Consider the following 18,402-nt stretch of genomic DNA (forward strand, 5'->3'; position numbering starts at 1 on the left):
TTGTTGGTCCAGTGGGAATGGGATCACGTCGACCAATAGCAAAATGTAAACGGAACGCACGCTGTGTTGTGATCACGGAGCCGCCATTTTTAATAAACTCTTCAACTACGAACGCACGATGTTGTCCCGACCAAGCCATTGCTCACACTAAAACTGCATGTCATGGCGCGTCTAATGACACCATCCCCACCCTTCTACTCCTTCCCTTCTTCGTGCAACGTCCTTCCAAAACCGGAAAGTTCAATATGACTCACCCTGTATAACATGAAATCATATATTATATATAGCGTCTCACATATATATGTTAAACCGAGTCCTTTGTGAGAAAATATCAATCTCACAAGACTTGATTTTGGTTTTTTCTCTTATTAAGGTCAACATGCTACATACAATACCAACAACATAACGATAACAATAACGTTGCAGAGTTTATCGTGACACCTGTTCGATACTGTCGCGAAAGCGTTAAGTCCTCAGTGAGCTTTTAGACTTAAATATCTTTTTTTATGTGTACAGGAAAATTGCGATGCTTCCTTCCGCATTGTATAGTATATAAGACGTTTCCGAAACTTCGCGGTCGCACTCCTATTATGGCCGCGACATTGGAAAGTTGACCTTATATGTTGTAAGGCTTCTATCAAACTAACACAGCGGATCTTATAAATTATTTATACTTACTGCTGCTTATTTGTACGTCGTATGACTTTTTGTATCACCTTTGATTAGAATAGGTTAGGTTTTGTAATATCGATTAGTTTTGTATGTGCAATGTACATTATATACTTACATTTTTTTCTGCACCTAGTGTCAAAACACTCCGTTACCACTTTTCGATCGAATTTGAGAAATGATGTGTCGACTGACGGAGCTTATTTCCCCCGAGTTTACAGTAAACGCATTTTCATTCAGACACTGTCCCGTAGTTTCGTAACTATTATTATCTTAATTTGCTTATAATTTAAAAAAATATTATTATCGGTGTGATAAGAAACGTAGCTATATTATATCTTATTATAGTTATATATTTATTATGCAGTACATACCATCAAAATGGACAGGCAAATGATTTACGCAGCAATCCATATAATGATGCCAATTTTATTTTAAACTAGCGACCCTCTTGCGGCTTCGCCCGCTTTATCTACTGGATTATTCATGTAATGTATGTTTGCAAAGCACTTAAGATAATGTAAAAATTAATTAAACCCTAATGCAACCCGCATTTTTGTAGTTTCAATAAGGATTTTCCAATTGTTTTACACAGCAAGGATTTTTTAGTAGGTACCGTAATTTTACTACTAATCTTTTCAAGTACTTATTAAAATATATTTAAATGACTATTTTTAGATAGTTAAATGACTATTTTTAAACGGAAGAAATTATAAACAAAAACCTACCTACTACTAACTACTACAAAAAATGTGAAACCAAATATATCGCGCTTAAATAATACATTCAACTCCAATTATCCAATACGTGCAAACGCTTCTAACTAAATCTTCGTTGCTATAGAGGCAGCCGGGTTTTTTTTTTCGAGCTTGTGGTTAATGCTGAAGGGAGTATTCTGTCCCTGATGAAAAGCAGGCACGACGTGGCTGCCTGTGAGGAAAATTAAATAGAATGCATGGGCCGGGAATCGAACCCGGGCCGCCCGCGTGGCAGGCGAGTATTCTACTACTGAACCACCGATGTGTGTAAGGCAAGCGGGCACGGCGGACGCATGGCGAGTGGCGAGCCGTTTCGCAGCAAGGATTTTTTTGATATTGTAACAACTTCTAAAGTACTTATTAAAATGAAAAACAGTAAAAGACAGTTTTGGTCTACATTAAATGGCCAACGTAACTAATGTACTTATTTATATGCTGAGAGTAAGGGATAAGTGAAACTTGAGTTGTTGAACTGTATGTTTACAGCTGATGTGTCAACGGCGGGATGTGTCAACAATTAAATGCGTTTTTCTGTAAAACTATTCGCAATTTCGAAATATTGTAAAAAGCAAATTTTATCTTCGTTTAACGTAGAAAATTAATAAAGTATTTTAAAGGATAAGGATTAATACCATTATGGAAAAATATCCCTCACAATAAAAAATATATTGAAATTATTATTTTTAGACAGAAAAATGATCACTACACGTTATTCTTAAAAGATACGAATATGCCATCGCGGACTTTTTTGTAGATCTTATTAAGAGGAACAATACTCCAGTACATTTTTTTCATATAGTACTTACCATTAGAGCAGCGCATGCGCGAAAGTGTCTCAACGGGTAGGACTTTATACACATTTATCGTATTTATGTTAATTTACATAAGAATGTACAAATAATAAACTATATATAAACCTTCTACGAAAAACACTCGACTTAATGGTGAAGACCGTATCCAAATCCGTTGGGTGGTTTAGAAGAAGAAGAGTTAGAAACAACAGACAGACACGAAAAGCGACTTTGTTTTATAAGATATAGGATATGGAGTCATTTGCGTCGATACCGTATTAATTAAAAATATTACACACATCCTATATTATCTTGTTTAAAAATAAAATAATCACGTTTATAAATATCTAGAAAATTTATTTTTCTGGTTGCTATTTCAAATAATTTTCTTTGTGTCTTCACGCTACGTGATGTTGGCAATGTAAACTGTGTTTTGCTGACACGCCTCAAGCCCGTGTAGAGTATGTTTTGCAAGTAAATTGCACGTAGGTATAGGAATATTTAAAAATTCAACCTAATTTCACTGAAATATTAAATTAAAATTCATCATTATTACATAAATAAAAAATATTTCCGTTTAAAACAATAAGGGAAGTTGTCGGCATAGATAATAAAAAGCGGTGTTCAGTTTCTTGTATCGCTTTAAAATAAATAGGCCGTCCCCTCTGAACCCATATGAGGATATCTGTCAGTTTTATACCAACTTTAATGATGTACCTACTGTATACTATGATTGTCTCTACTATCGTGTTATATAAAATATTAAGGCGTAGTGGCATAGTGGCTGGTTGTAAACGCGATGATTGTATATTCGACTCCCGCTCAGCGGACTGAATTGTTTCAATTTTTTCGGTCTAGTAACAAGACAATGCACGGCGTTGGTTTTCGCCATTCAAGGCGTGACGTCTCTGTGAAGGGGTGGGGAACAGAGTGTCTTAACACTAGGATTCCTCTGCCTATCCCGACATATTCGGGATACAGCGTGAACCTAAACAAAAATAGTATACAGGGTGGAATTGTCAGCACCACTTTAAATGAAACCACAGTTTTAACTACTCTAATATAATTCGGAAAAAAAATAATTCCCAAAAATGAAAAAGTTATTTTTTTCAAACAAAATAAATAATAAAATTATCGTTTTAAAATAAAACGCCATTTGTAAAGTATAACATAGGCACGCACACACTTACCTGTCAAATCGGAAACGTCGCACACGTATGTGTGCGACACACGAAATACAGGTATGGATAAAAATCGTGAAATGAAAAAAAAATCCCACGTCCAAACTGTTGAGGTACCTTGATTAATTTCTTAGGTGTGGGTTTGGAATATATTACCCTATATGCAGTTTCAATAAAAGAAGCGCTGCCTCTTCCACCCTGTAGATTCGGTCTGCGGTCATAAGCTGTTAATTCTATTTCAATAATCGGGTCGGATCTATACCTCGAGTGGGGATCGAACCCATAACCTGTTGCCACAGGCCTCGATACTTACTTTTTTATATGTATTCTATCTATATATAGCTCTGAAAGTCATTTAGATATATAAACATAAATGTACAACACAACTAGGCACAACATCCACCACAGACCTTAATTAAAGCTCGATGCCTGTCCGTGATTAAGAAAATGTTTTGTAATCTTTAACTATTTTCACTCGTTTGCTTTTTGTGTTCGAACATTGTTTGGAATGAAATGAGTTTCCGCCGGCTATGTGTATTTGGGTTGATATTTGCAGTGTTTCGTTTGTTCTTCTATTGTTACAGTATTAGTATTAGTAATTACAAGGTATTGAAGTTATTATTATTATAATTATATACATTGTATGAGGTTAGAATAATTTTATGATGTTATTTTAAGCTTAAATAGACTTATTTGGATATTTTCTCTATATATTTTATATCTAAGTCTTGCTTGGTGTCAAGTGTTTGTTTTATATGCGTACGTACTTGGCCAGTTAGAGGTACAATAATACTGGTACCTCGTCGTTACAAAACGGTAGAAACCGATCGATCGATAAACTTCAGTTTATTATAGGCAAAGAAATTCTTTGTTATATACTACTTACTTTCAGTTGATAATGCTAAAGCTATAGAGGAAAAGAAGCCAATTATATATTTTATATAACAATTGTCGAGTGTGATGTTCGCCAAATCCTATTAATTATGACACTGTATTGGCAACTTTACAATGGTCGCGTATATTTCACATAAATTTAACCAGATTAAAAGAATTTACGGTGTTTTTTTTTATGATAAAACTTGAGATGAGATTTATTTTTTAAAAAATTGTTATACTAATTGTGTTTGACTAATTTTAATCTCCGACGTAGGTAATAATTAATATTTTTTACTATAAATATATAATTTAATATCAAACGATTAAGCGTGCAAAATGAACCTATTTAATCATTAACTCGTTCATATTTAAAAATCTAATAATATAGAAAAAATAACATTACGATAACGCGACCTTTGATAACAGGTTTCAGCCACATCTAATGTGTCTAATTATATGTTAAAGTTTATCATATTTTTTTTCAGATTTCTCGCGAAATGGAGCACAATATATTATAATGGAAGAGAATAAACTACAGAGCAGTGGTTCCTTATGTCTGTGATCGTTCTGTGATAGTCCATGAGCTAGGATGGACACTCTTCAAGTGGGCCATGGGCACAGCAAGGGCTCGAGCAGGAGTCAGTCGCCGTCGACAGCGGACCTCAGAGATCCGGCAGTAGTAACCGATGACGTCATACGCTCGAGGGTACAGTCACCGTCTACGGCGCACCATGTGAGTTCTTCGCCTTTTTTTTCTTTTATATTGTATTTTAATTGCTTCGTTTTATATATTCATATTTTGTTTTATATTTTTGGTTTGGTTAATCTAGTCGGTTCTCACGGAATTGTAAATTGTGTATATAATGGCTATATTTTGAATTTTTATTGTAATTAATTTGATATGAGCTATAAAGCGGTATAAATATATGAATTATCTAGTTACTCTTTGTAAGCTTTGCTCCGGAAGCACGTGTCATGCTCGTGACTAACCAGTCCATGACACAGGCAACAGATATTATTTTAAATTAATAAATAAATTATAATACGTACTATGAATGTAAAAGAGATTTAATAATAATGAGATTCTCGTACATTCTGTTATACCCAACCATACATTTTAAGAAAAATATATACATATTTAAACTTTTTAAAATAGGTAAATTAGTCAAGATAAATTATATGTATAGTAAACACGATATCAACGTAACTGAGGTCTTTCACATTTGACACGCATCTCGGCGACCGTCTCCATTTACTGACTGATACCGATATCTGACAGCAAGGGCACTCCAGACGTAATATAATGTTTTCCGCAAACAATCAATTTAACACCGCTGCCTTTATTTTTTTTTTATGAAATATAAATATATGAATCATTTTCTTTAGACAGAAGGAACCTGTGGTTACCATTAAAACACTTCCGTACTACCCCTACTGTTCAACCGATTTCGGAATGTAGTGGCGAAACTCAACGTTGCGCTTTGCCTCGAAACTAAAGTGAAGAAATGAAGATATTAAATATGTCATTTCTTCGGATGGGAATCGAAGCCACAGCTTGTCGCCCTTACATAGCACGCTTGTGCCTCATCGTTGACGATGTGTCATTTATAATTTATGCTTTGTTGTTTTCCTGCTTAGTCCTACTGATGAAATAAGGAAATTGTTTAACTAAGTATTACTATTGGTAGTTATCTATTTGTCTACGCAATTGTTATAGGAGTCATCACGCCACGGAGAGTCTAGAGCTCATCATGTCAAGTCCCACTCGAGAGATCTCGGCAGCAGCCCGCTCTCTGGCAACACCACGGCCAATAGTTCCAGGGAGTGAGTTGTTTGATTTTTAATTTTTTTTTTTTTCTTATACTGGTTTGCAAGTGTTGCAAGATGTCAAATAAAAGTACTTAAATTTACTTATAAAGTGTTAAAAATTAAAAATACCAAGATAATATTTAAATATGAATAATAAAATGTTTAAATCACAAAATTTACTAAGTTCACTAAGCTACGTTTTTTATTATTTGTAATTTACTTTGAAGTTAATGTGACATTTTATTAAAAAAGTTTATTTCTCACATAGAGCTAACTAAACGGCCTTTTGCGGTTTTGATACATACTTAAATATGGTAATTTGAGACAAAGCCTTTTGTTTTCGAGGTGAAGTAAGGGAACTTGTTATATGATTCATGTCTAAAGTTTTTGTTTGTTGGTTTTATACCTGCACTATTCTGATGTGTAGGGACAACTTATTTATTTATTTACTTGGAGATATTTTTTGAGATAATTCTTTCGGATAATTTTCCAAGACAATGAATGTTCGTAATTTATATTACTGAACGGAATTTATTAATTACTAATTAGGTTTTTTGAAAACCCAAATACAAATTACCGTCGCTATGCAATGTTCATATAAATTCAAAAATAGATAGTAGAAAATTAAAGATATATTATTCTAACATCTATTCTTAAACTAATTCCAGCCTGGAAGATTCGCCTCAAAAGAAGAACATGTCGAATATGTTAGCTCCAGGCGACTACGCGTACGCGGTGGTCAGTCCCAACGTGTCGTACGCGTTGTCCTCGGACGAGTACGGATCGCCGGCGTATAGAGGTATGTCTAGGTTTATTTTGTGTTTTGTGTACAAATAAGTGGATTTAGATAGATTATTTCGTTTAATATTAATGTTCAACCATTCCAATTTTAATAGAAGCAAGCTGAAATAAGTCAATGTCAGTATTATTATAATGTAAAATTATCTATTTACCTTACCTATCTTAAATAATTATTTAGTTACCTATTTAATAAGTTTGTTATAAATACGTTATACATAGGCAAAAAGTGATGACAAACCTAAACAAATAAAGTTATTTACTTTAACTAAGCTATTTCACTGTTTCCAGGTCAAGATGGAGATTACATAAATCAAGGTAAATATTTACTAACACAAAATTAGATAATAATATCATTGTTGGGATAGGTTTCGGAACTTTTATGTTTTCTTTCTTTATGTGTATTAAAATGCAAATTTTAATTGTAATTGACTATTGATTTGTTTGTGCACTAGAACAACCAATTAATTTATTGCTGACACTTTTCGTTTGTAATGTGCTCTGATATTAAATGTGAACATTTCCTTGCATTTCCAACTGTAGAATCATCTCTATCAAATTACTATTTTATATATACGTTTGCATTATATACATTTTCTTTTTTTAATTTAGACGAATCAGACGGCAGTTCGAACGTGGCATCAGCGAAGGCGCAGGCCGCCATCGCGCATCTCGTTAGCAAAATAGAACGTACGAAGGACCTGATACGACTGGAGCAAACTATACGCGATGGTTAGATATTATATTTGTACGAACAATGACTACACTAAACTATTTTCTTCTACAGTTAACACTATAGTATAGTATGGGCGAAGAGTCGTGGTCACCTTGGGCTTAGTCATGCGGGAATAAAAGAATCAAAAGTAACAAAAATCTTAACATCAAATGCTAACTTCGGGGTGGCAACGACTCGACGTCATTGAATGTTACTTGTCTTATGGGTTTGGGCCACTGCTCGAAAAAAGATTTCTATAATATAACACATAAACTATTACCATTTTCAGATAACGTAAACGAATACCTAAAGTTAGCAGCAAACGCAGATAAACAACAATTGCAACGCATCAAAGCGGTTTTCGAAAAGAAAAACCAGAAGAGCGCGCTATGTATAGTGCAGTTGCAGAAGAAATTAGACGGCTACAATAAGAGAATTAAGAGTTGGGAGGTATGAGAAAATTATATTTTAAATTGTTATTCGAAGCTCAGGATTGAAAAATATTTTTGGAAAATTTGAATCCAAGCCCTTTGGAAAAAGTGCAAATGTTCTTATCACTAAGCCGAAATTGTTGTATGCTGGTTATCAACTTATTTATATTGCTAGCAATATCTCTGTAGGGATAGTTTTTTTAAATTCCCACTACACAAAGCTAATTGCTAATAATTATCATTTTAATATAAAAGAAATAAGTGTAGTATAGTGTTTGAGGTCGTCCCTGTCGAGTGCCCCTGTTTACAGTCGTAAATGCGACGGTTGTGGGTTCGATTCAGATAAATCTTCTTTTCTTCTGCTCTGATAACGGAACAAAGCGTGATATTTAGTTCCACCACTCAACTGCAATGCCTTAAGAATTTGTCGGAAAGATATTTATTTGTTAATACCTTAATATTTATTTGTTTCATTAAAAAATATTTTCAGCAACATGGCACCAGTGGACAAACGCACAGACAGCCCCGAGAGGTGTTGCGGGATATGGGACAAGGATTAAAGTATGTAAACAAACAAAACTATTAGTTGTTAATGATTACTACTTGTAGCGAGGCCGTTGTGGCGAGGTGGCACATCGTCTGGCGGTGAATGCGGCGGTTGCGGGTGCGATTCCCACCCGGGGGAATAAAGTATATTTTCCTTCATTCATCGTAGTTCATTTCCCTTCTCTAGTACGCCCTTTAACTCGCAATGTCTCAAAAATTGAGGGGGAAAATGAGAAACGTGCCTTTATACTAGGCTTTCTATACTGACCCTATATGCGAGATACAGTGTGAAGCTGTCTTTGCTTTTTGATTGTACCATTCTTATCTTTGGACCTACTATCTATCCTGCTAATAAAAATAGAAATGTGAAACTTTGGGACAATAAATGTTTATTCACACACTTTCACGCAAAGACTACTGAAATGATTTATGTGAAACTTTACTGTAATATAACTTATACACACATATTTTTACACATTATAACACATACATATAGATATAGATGTTGTATAACAAGAAACCGTAAGCGGACAAATCCACGTTTTCGGCTAGCTTATCCATATTTTAATGAATTTAATTGTTCCAGAAACGTCGGCGGCAACATCCGCGATGGCATCACGGGTCTCGGCGGCAGCGTGATGTCGGCGCCGCGCGAGTTTGCGCACCTGTTCTCGAGGTCCAACAGGTTCGGCTCTGCAGACAACATAGCCCAGCTCGCCGGTCTGTATTCATACTTATATTGTGAAGTTTCTTCTTTATTTGTATATAATAATATATTGATAGTTTTTATTGTGGTAAGGAACCAGTAAAAGTCATTTGTTCTCGAAATTTCTATTATTTAAATTTGTTGCGTCTTTGATGTGTAAAACCATGTAACACATATTGTCTAATTATAGCGATAAACGTTTTCTTAAATGAAATTTGGAACGACAACCGTAGGTTTTCGCTATATTTAAAAAAAAAACAACACAAACATGAAATCCTTTATGTTGTGCGTTTATTTTTTAAATATTTATGTTACTATGTAAATAAGTGATGCCTACTTTAATATTATTTAGTGCCTACTTTAATATTTATCATGTAATGTAACATTATCTTAATGATGAAAGCTTTAATTATGCAACAATAGTTTAAGTATTTATTAAAATTATAATTTAATTTATTTAATAATAATATTTATTTAAAAATAATCTGGGAGTATATAAATGTTAATATCTTAACAGTGAGTGCATGTGTGTTTGTATTCGAAAGATTTATTTAGTGTGTGTCGCAGTGTCTCGAATTTAAGCGAAAGCAGAGGATGGAGTGGAGTGTCTTGACACTATGATCTAATTGCTTAATATGCTAGGTACGGGATAGAGTTAAAAAAACTAATAAAAATATGTACCTATATTGTTTCTATAACATTAGACACAAAATAATAATTTAGTATTATATGAACATAATATATATTATTTTTAATTTAGTTAACATTTTTTTTCTTTTTAATACACTTTTCTCTTAAGCTTTTAATAATGCTTCATGGTGGCTTGCTACTTAATAATATGTACTTTTTAAAATTTCGTTGTACTAGTGTAATAGTAATATAAGTCTTAGGTTCGTTTCTAAAATTGGCAGCATCTAACGGCTATTTCATTTTAACATCGTTGTGTCTACCTGTAGACGCAACGACTGTGGGATCAATCCCCATAACGGGGAATGGATAATTTAAATTTTCCGGTTCTAGAAACAAGACATCGCGCGGCGTTGAGTACCGACACTTAACTTCAATGTTTCATTAATGTATTACTACTATTTGTTATATTGTAGCAAATTCGTACAAGATCTTTTTATAAATCGTAAAGCCGTTGTGGCGCAGCGGTACAAGTGAGCGTTTGTAAACGCGATGGTGATGAGTTAGATTTCCATTCGGGGAATGAAAAATTTAATATTATTATTTCCTCCCTCTGATAACGAGACAAAGCACGACGTTGAATTCCGCCACTCAACACAATGCTTTCAGAATTCGACGGAAAATTAGGAACGAAATTGTCTTGGTGGGTTCTCTCTTCCTACTATTTTGTGTGGGATTCAGCGTGAAGCATAAAAAACATGTAGGGGAAATTAAAACTTATTTAATAATATTAGGCTTATGGCGTAAGTTACTAAGTTATTTTTTATTTATACGCCTTGCTGCATTACTACATATGATTTCTTAATTATGTGAAAAACCTATTAGAATCTTTTATTATTTTTAAAACTGATTAAACTCTATAGATATTCGATCTTTATACTTTTTACATATATTTTTATAATTTAAATTGTTTAAAAGTTACGATTTGGACGATGATTTTATATTTTTTTTGAATAATGGCCTTATTTTTGTTTAACGATTGTAAAATCAATTGTTTTCATTTACATTTCTCGCTAGTGTCATTTACATATACATAATATAGTATGTTAATTGTACGTTTTGTCTCGCAGAAAACACGGGTCCCTGTAAGTATGACGCGTAGAAACATTTGTGTTAACTATCGCACTCATTATTAATGAAATTCATCAATTTATAATACTTAGGCTCGTATTTATAGATCGGTCTCAGGTATGAGATCAAACTTGAGATGATGTTTTCATTCTTAGATATATAATTTATTAATGAAAACAGCATCTCAAGCTCGTTCTCAGGCTTGAAAGCGGCTTATAAATATGGTCCTTTGTTTATATTTCCATTTAGATCTTGAATAACTTAAAGCACATAGAAAAGACGTAGTTTCAATCTGTTACATATTAACCTACAAAGGAAAATATTTTACCCATTTATGTATAGATTTTTGATTCTTATCCACCACTTAATATTTAAAATAATAAATTTTAAAGAATAATTAAATATCCTTACAAATAAGATTAACACGAAACTATTATCTTAAATAGTTTACACCATTTCAGTATCATCTTTAATCTCTTCAACTGTCATTCATGTTTACTTATCTCAAGGCCACAGTAGATAACACAATAGTGCACAAGTTCATAGACAAGGCTTTACAACTTGTGACTTCATTTCAGTTGTTTTCCAACGTTCTTACTAATTGCACTGTTTTGCATATAATATAATGTTTGTACGATAATAAGTTTTATTACGTTGGGCTTAGGTGTGAGTTATGCGTGGTAAAATGCATCGGAGCTAACAAAGTGAAATGTTATTCAAAAAGTGCAGGAAATGCCGGAAGAAATGTAAATAGGTTTTTATTTGTTATATTTGTTTTTGTCTATCTTTGTTTATTAATTGTTATCTGTATATATAAATATATTATACAGATACTTAAATATGCCATAATTATGTTTTGTCAAACATATTTCTAGTTGTTGTAGATATGATATAATAAGTTCAAGGCATTTGACTTAGAATCTCTACAAGTACTTCGCGTGTTAATGCTAAACAAGACCTAGGTTAACTCAACACTGATAAAAACTATTTTAGATTGTAAATTTGTGATTAATACAGAAAAGCGGATTTTTAGGAAACATTAAATTGCACCTTTTATTTTTTTTTTCATAAATCAATCATAAGTAGATATTTTTATTTAACTTTTCATACTTTAGCATAAATCTAGTAAGAAGTCACTTTCCTTTTTATCATTATCCTCTTTCTTAAATCTATTCATTTCATATTAACATTTTGATAGTTATGCCAAAATGTGTACTTTCCAAATATAGATTTTATTTTTAATTATATATTTTTTTCTTTCAATATATCCTATATTATTCTCATTTTGACATAACTGATCTTATAATTTATTCATTAAATATACGAAATATCACAAAATCGTATAGCAATTAATATTAGCTTATCATCTCATTCTTGCACGCCAGCCCCGCAACACACGGAACTGAGAGGTAAATATATTTTATATCTTTTTATATATTTACTTATTATACGTATGCATATTATATGTTTTTTTCAAATGAGGCATTATATATTTACTTTGTTTTCTTAGTAGTGCCATAGTAATATATTATAACTATATCTGACTTAAAGTAAAGTAATGTATACTTTACTTTAATTATTTTAATAGGAAATGGCATTTACAGTGTATACTGCACAATATATATTTTTTATTAAAAATATAATAAATTAGTTTCTGTACAAAAAAAATCTATATATTATCTTAGCACCTTATTATAAGATAAGATGTAACTCGTAAAACTATATAGAATTATATATGTATGTATGTATGTTTGTTGTTTAGTTATTGTTTTTTAACTGCACACAGCCTTGGCATGACATCATTGGAAACGTTCACATCCATTGTATTGTAAGGTCGTACCCATTACACATATAGTTCGTCGCGAAATATTTATTGCAATTATCTTTTATATTTTACGTTATGATATATTTTATGTTAGTTTAAGCATAGTTTTTTTTAATTTAATGGTTTATACAAAAAATATATTTATGTAAAGAAATTTAAAATTTATGCATCGTTTCTTAATTTAATTATTTATTTCAATTATTATAAATTACATAGCATGAAGGCAAGCATGACTATTTTGAAATCAAAATTGATTTGGTTATGTTGAAGGTACTCGCCTACATTGCATGCGCAATTTATCTATAGTATAATAAATAGTTAACATATTACAAAAAAAGAGAAAAGATATATCGTTGATGCTAAGACAATCGAAAAATTAAGATATAAAAAGAACGCTTACGGCTAAACAATACTTAGTGACTTATTTCAAGTAATGACTTGACCCAAAAATAAACTTGATGACAATATGTTTATCTTATCTCTGTTAATCTTTAGAAAAAAAAAACATTAACTATGGATTATTTAGTTAATTCTTGTTGTCTACAACCTTGTGTATATTAATTTTACTGTATAGTATAACCACACAGTATTCCTACAAAATGAGGTAGAGTAACATACCCAAGGTGGTCGTACCCGTATTGAGTTCCCCTACAATGCAGCGAACGCGTCGTCCGAAGGCTCGCGCGCGTCGGAGGCGGGCGAGGGTCGCGGCTCTACACTGCCACGCGCCGGCGCCGCCCCCGCTCCCGCCGCTTCACCCGCCGCCGCGCAGAAGTACTCGCCGGACGGCTCGCCCTCCTCGTCTGTCACCAGTGAGGGTGCTCCGTAAGTCATTTTGTGTTTTTTTTTTTTATTTGGTGGAGTAGGTAGAGTGAAAGTGTCAAGACACTCCATTTTCCCCTCCAGAGAATTATGTTGGGTTGCGGTAATCAGCGGTAACTATGCTTTGTCTGAACGGGCTAAGAGTATGTAACAATTTAAATGTAAACATTTCACTGAGTGCATTAACATTAACTGACAGCAACAGCACTATACTACGTCATTATGATGATTACTGAAACTAGAACTGGTTAGCGAATCAGAAGAGTAACAGTGACTCAATTTGTTTTTGTACTCATGTATACACTCCACTCCCCAATTTCTGTTGAATTCTGAAGGCATTGTGTGTTGAGTAGTAGCACTCAACACAGCATTTTTACCTTGTCACCGAACAAAGAAGTCACCACAACTGCGCCGCAACTGGCCTTAATTATTGAATTTCTTGTCAATTAATATATAATCATTATTTACCGCCCAGTTATCCAACACAAGGTGGATCAAACAATATGTCAGATCCGAACTTCAGTATCAAGCCCATACTGAACGAGCTGCGCGAGCGGCGGGAGGACTATGAACGGTTAGCGGAGAAAATTGACTCCATTAAGGTATACTATCGTTTTATTTATTTTATATTAACCAGGGCTGTTGTGCTTTACTGCATGTAATGTGACTAAATTTGTGTGACACTTCATTCTCCACATTCCACCCAATTTTTGAGAGGAGGAAGGAGGCGGAATTTAACACCGCACTTTGTCTTGTTTTCAAAGCGAGGACATGAAAATGAATTCCTTGGAGTGGGAGTTGAATCTTACAGTCAGACTGTGCTACGGCGCTATAACGGCGATTACTTTTATATTTTATATTCGGATTTAGAACCTATTGCTAAGTAAAAATTAGCTCAGTAAAAATAGGCTCTAATTTTCATATATTTTTCATCATATTTCATATACTATTTGACAGCATTGTCTTGTGAAATAGAAAAATTGACAAATAGAAAATTTCCATTGTTTTACATTATAAATATATGTTTTTATTGACTATCAATAAAACATCCCATTTTCAGAATTTATCTCAAGAAGTGTCGTTCCTATCCGCGGCGTTGCAAGAGGAGCGCTTCAAGACGGAACGTTTGGAGGAGCAAATCAATGATCTCACTGAATTACATCAAAACGAGGTATGTCATATGGCATAAAACTATTACACAATATTGATATTGTTGATTAGAGGTAGATGGAGGAAGGTCACTTGAAAAGCATGAGGACTCCCTGGAGGGCTAAGTGCGGACTAATGGCAGTGGACAAGGCGAAAGAGATAGATACCACAATTATATTATTTATGCTGTGCCAAAACCGTCATGTTAGCTGTAGGTAACTAGTAAACTACCAAACTATACGTCACACTCACTGGCATTAGTAATTTTATTTGTAGTAGTTAGGGAGAATATAGTTCGGCATTTGAACAAAAAATAAGTTATCCGAATAGAGATTTAAATAAGGATCTCTTCTTTGTTGATGTGCCATGTACATTGTTTACATATCCAGATATTTTAGCGTCCAATCTGAGAAGTGATTATATATTTGCAACTTGTGATATTGTGAATTAGGGTTTTGTAATTATTATATACCATATATTCCATACTATGTGCATCGTTTTAGAGTCATATAAATTGCTGTTATTGATATTATATAATTTTAGGTAGAAAATTTAAAACAAGCCCTGACTGATGTAGAAGAAAAAGTACAATATCAAAGTGAAGAAAGAATACGAGACATACATGAAGCTCTAGATTTATGTCAAACTAAAGTAAGTAGTTTTAACTTTTTATTTAATTATAATTCATCTGTAAAATGTAAAATCTGTAAAATGTAAAATCTGTAAAACGTAAAATCTGTAAAACGTAAAATCTGTAAAATGTAAAATCTGTAAAACGTAAAATCTTTAAATGTAATTATAAACAAAAAAAACATACAATATACCCAAAGATCCACACTAGAGTGTTATAGTGTAGATCCAGCCTAAGTAGCACCAGGAGAACATGCACTAATATGAGATCTCCCCACAGATCAGCAAGCTGGAGCAGTGGATGGCGGGCGTGGGCGGGGGCGGCGCGGGTGGTGGCGGCGGCGAGGCGGCGTCGGCGGCGCTGCCCCCGCGCGTGTTGCTCGTCAAGCTACTCAACGTGGCCATCACGCTGTTGCAGCTGGCCCTGCTGCTGGTGGCCACCGTCGCCGGTGTCGCCATGCCCTTCTTGAGGACTAGGTACCTATTCTTTTAGATTTATGCCGTATCCCGAAAAACATAGGTATAGAACATGTTAGCAGAACACTCATGCTTCGTACTTTTCGCTCAATTTTCGAAACATCGTCTACCAAAGTAAGAAAAAGAAAATATGGCTTATTTATTATTTACTATGTCTATAAAAACCCAATAATTAATTAAGCTTAATATTTATTTTAGAATGTATAAAAATCAGTTGTAGTATAAGAATTTCGACGTAGCTTGATGAGAACGTACAGGTGAATGGTCAAAACGTTTGGACCGTTTCCAGGAGGAACGGGTTCAAATCCTACTACTTTAAATTTTTTATATGTTTTCTATAATAAGTTTTTTCCTTCGTAAGGTAATAACACTTTAAAAATGTTTAAAAAAATTAACTTATATTTATACTACGTTATATATAAACACAATGTAAATATGATAATATTTTATTAATTATATATTTATAAACAAATTGCAGAGTGCGAGTACTAACAACAAGTCTCGCAGTAATGGTCGGCGTCATGGTACTCAAGCAGTGGCCCGAAGTGACTCAACTCTCCGAACACCTGCTACGGCGACTAAAGGAGTACCTACTTGACAAACACCACGACAGGTAATAACCATTTGTATGTGTTTATATGTATTTATATGTGATTATATGTACAATGTAAACTCTGAATGAACATTTTATGACGTTATTTGAAATGGCCATAAGGTGAATAGAAAGAAATATAGTTCTGATTTCTTGTTTGGAAATTTGGGAGCAACTAAATCGCAATATGACGATACACAATCTATTAGCACCAAATATTTTATACGTTACATAATAAAACAAAAAAAACGTAAGCACTTCCAGTTTTTATCAATTTTAACAATTTAGAATGTTCTGTCACTTTTACTTTTAACCACGTATTTGCGTTATTGGAGGTGAGTACGATGTTCTACAGAATGTATTCATTGTATCGAAAACAAGCTAAAATCTAACAAAGTATAGTGGTTTCGAGGCTTTAGAGAGTGTTCCGTTAGATCCCTGTGTAGTGACGTTATTTGGAGTTTACACTGTATGTATACACAACTCGTGTATGGAAATCTTGTGTGGGTTTTTTACTTATATTTTTATTCTGTGACCAAATGTATTGTAGAAATCATTTGTTATAATTGTAACAGATTTTTTATATATATATATATATAATTTGTTAGTTTCATACATTTTGTGTATGATTCGTTTTTTTATACAAAATAGCTTGTCTTTGAAATATTTGATATATTAATTAAATAATGTGCTTTTATAATGTCAAGTTAGTAATTGATTATTTTTTGTATATTAATGTATGTTTGTATGTTGAATATTGTGGTAAATAGTTTAATTATTGAGCTCGTATGGTGAGTGGGAGAAATGAATGGATTTTTTAAATATTTTTTTATTTGAGATTCTTTTTTTTATAACTATTTCTTTAAGTATTTGTTTAGTTGAGTAAGAAGTACTAAATATTATAAGTAAAATTTAAATTGTATCACAAACACTCTATAAATTAATTACATGTATTTAACTTTCGATCAAGACAAATAGTTTTATATCATACTTATTCTTAATTTGACTTTTACATTTGGATGGAAATTATTTAAATTTTACAACCACTATCTAACTTGTACTAAATGCCGCAGGCGGCGATTCTATGGGGTGTATAACAAAACTAATATTAATATTAGATACTAACGCTTTTAGTTACTTTCCTTATAAAATTCTAAAATTCATTTCACTCTAACTCACCTTCATTTTTTAACAAGTGTGTAACTAAATACTAACTATTATGTACTATTAATAATACTTGGATGGTATTCAAAATTAAATAAATCATCAATTGATATTATTAAGAAGATGTCTCTCATATATTTGGAATATTTTTTCTTTGATATTCAATTTTGGTTATCATTTTCTACCTCCAACCAAAATGAATTGTTAGTTTTTACAAAATAATTATAATTTCGTTGACGCTATCGCGACGCAGATTGGTCCTGTTACACTGTATGTGGTTTAAATAGAAAATATTTTAATTTCTCTAACTTCATAGGAGTTTGACTGACAAATGACACTCAAAGTGGACGAAAAATGGAGTACGGCGGAGAACGCAGTGTCTTAACGCCAGGTTACCTCTGCCTATACTCCAAAATAGTGGGGAATATAATATGATTTCCTTGATATTTTATTTTTCAGATTTTTGAATATCATCCAAATTATTGTTGTTTTTCAAATATAAATATGTATGACGCTTTGTTATGTACAGTATATAGTGTACATTATGTATCATAGCTGAACCATATCAGTGTGAAATTATATTATATGTATAATAATTATAATTAAAATAATATTTATATTATAAAGTTATTTATTGTTTCGTGACTTGGACGTAATTGCAATAATAATATAACAAATTATATATTTGTTTTTGTATTTATTTAT

The 18,402-nt window shown here is 32.7% G+C and overlaps 2 protein-coding genes across 6 annotated transcripts in view; one reads left to right on the top strand and one right to left on the bottom strand.

Moving 5' to 3' along the window:
• Nucleotides 1-18,402, bottom strand: part of P5cr-2 (Pyrroline-5-carboxylate reductase-like 2) — a 379,085-nt gene that overhangs the window by 296,920 nt on the left and 63,763 nt on the right. The gene's annotated exons all lie outside the window — the stretch shown is intronic.
• Nucleotides 1-18,402, top strand: part of Dmtn (transmembrane and coiled-coil domain 2 protein Dmtn) — a 36,920-nt gene that overhangs the window by 16,450 nt on the left and 2,068 nt on the right. The window contains exons 2-17 of one of the 5 annotated variants that reach the window (XM_085202411.1): nt 4,761-5,008; nt 5,993-6,099; nt 6,753-6,883; nt 7,174-7,200; nt 7,495-7,614; nt 7,887-8,047; nt 8,519-8,589; nt 9,161-9,294; nt 11,038-11,052; nt 12,424-12,447; nt 13,523-13,688; nt 14,161-14,287; nt 14,746-14,856; nt 15,378-15,485; nt 15,745-15,941; nt 16,420-16,554. In XM_085202411.1, the coding sequence (XP_085058537.1) occupies nt 4,865-5,008; nt 5,993-6,099; nt 6,753-6,883; nt 7,174-7,200; nt 7,495-7,614; nt 7,887-8,047; nt 8,519-8,589; nt 9,161-9,294; nt 11,038-11,052; nt 12,424-12,447; nt 13,523-13,688; nt 14,161-14,287; nt 14,746-14,856; nt 15,378-15,485; nt 15,745-15,941; nt 16,420-16,554 (1,778 nt within the window). In that variant the 5' untranslated portion in view covers nt 4,761-4,864. The remainder of the gene's footprint in view (nt 1-4,760; nt 5,009-5,992; nt 6,100-6,752; nt 6,884-7,173; nt 7,201-7,494; nt 7,615-7,886; nt 8,048-8,518; nt 8,590-9,160; nt 9,295-11,037; nt 11,053-12,423; nt 12,448-13,522; nt 13,689-14,160; nt 14,288-14,745; nt 14,857-15,377; nt 15,486-15,744; nt 15,942-16,419; nt 16,555-18,402) is intronic. The other 4 variants (XM_085202413.1, XM_085202412.1, XM_085202415.1 and 1 more) reach the window with 4 other exon arrangements.

Source organism: Heliconius melpomene, chromosome 18, assembly GCF_056956725.1.
Source record: "Heliconius melpomene rosina isolate 202511_hmr_F chromosome 18, ASM5695672v1, whole genome shotgun sequence".
Classification (NCBI taxonomy): Eukaryota; Metazoa; Arthropoda; class Insecta; order Lepidoptera; family Nymphalidae; genus Heliconius; species Heliconius melpomene.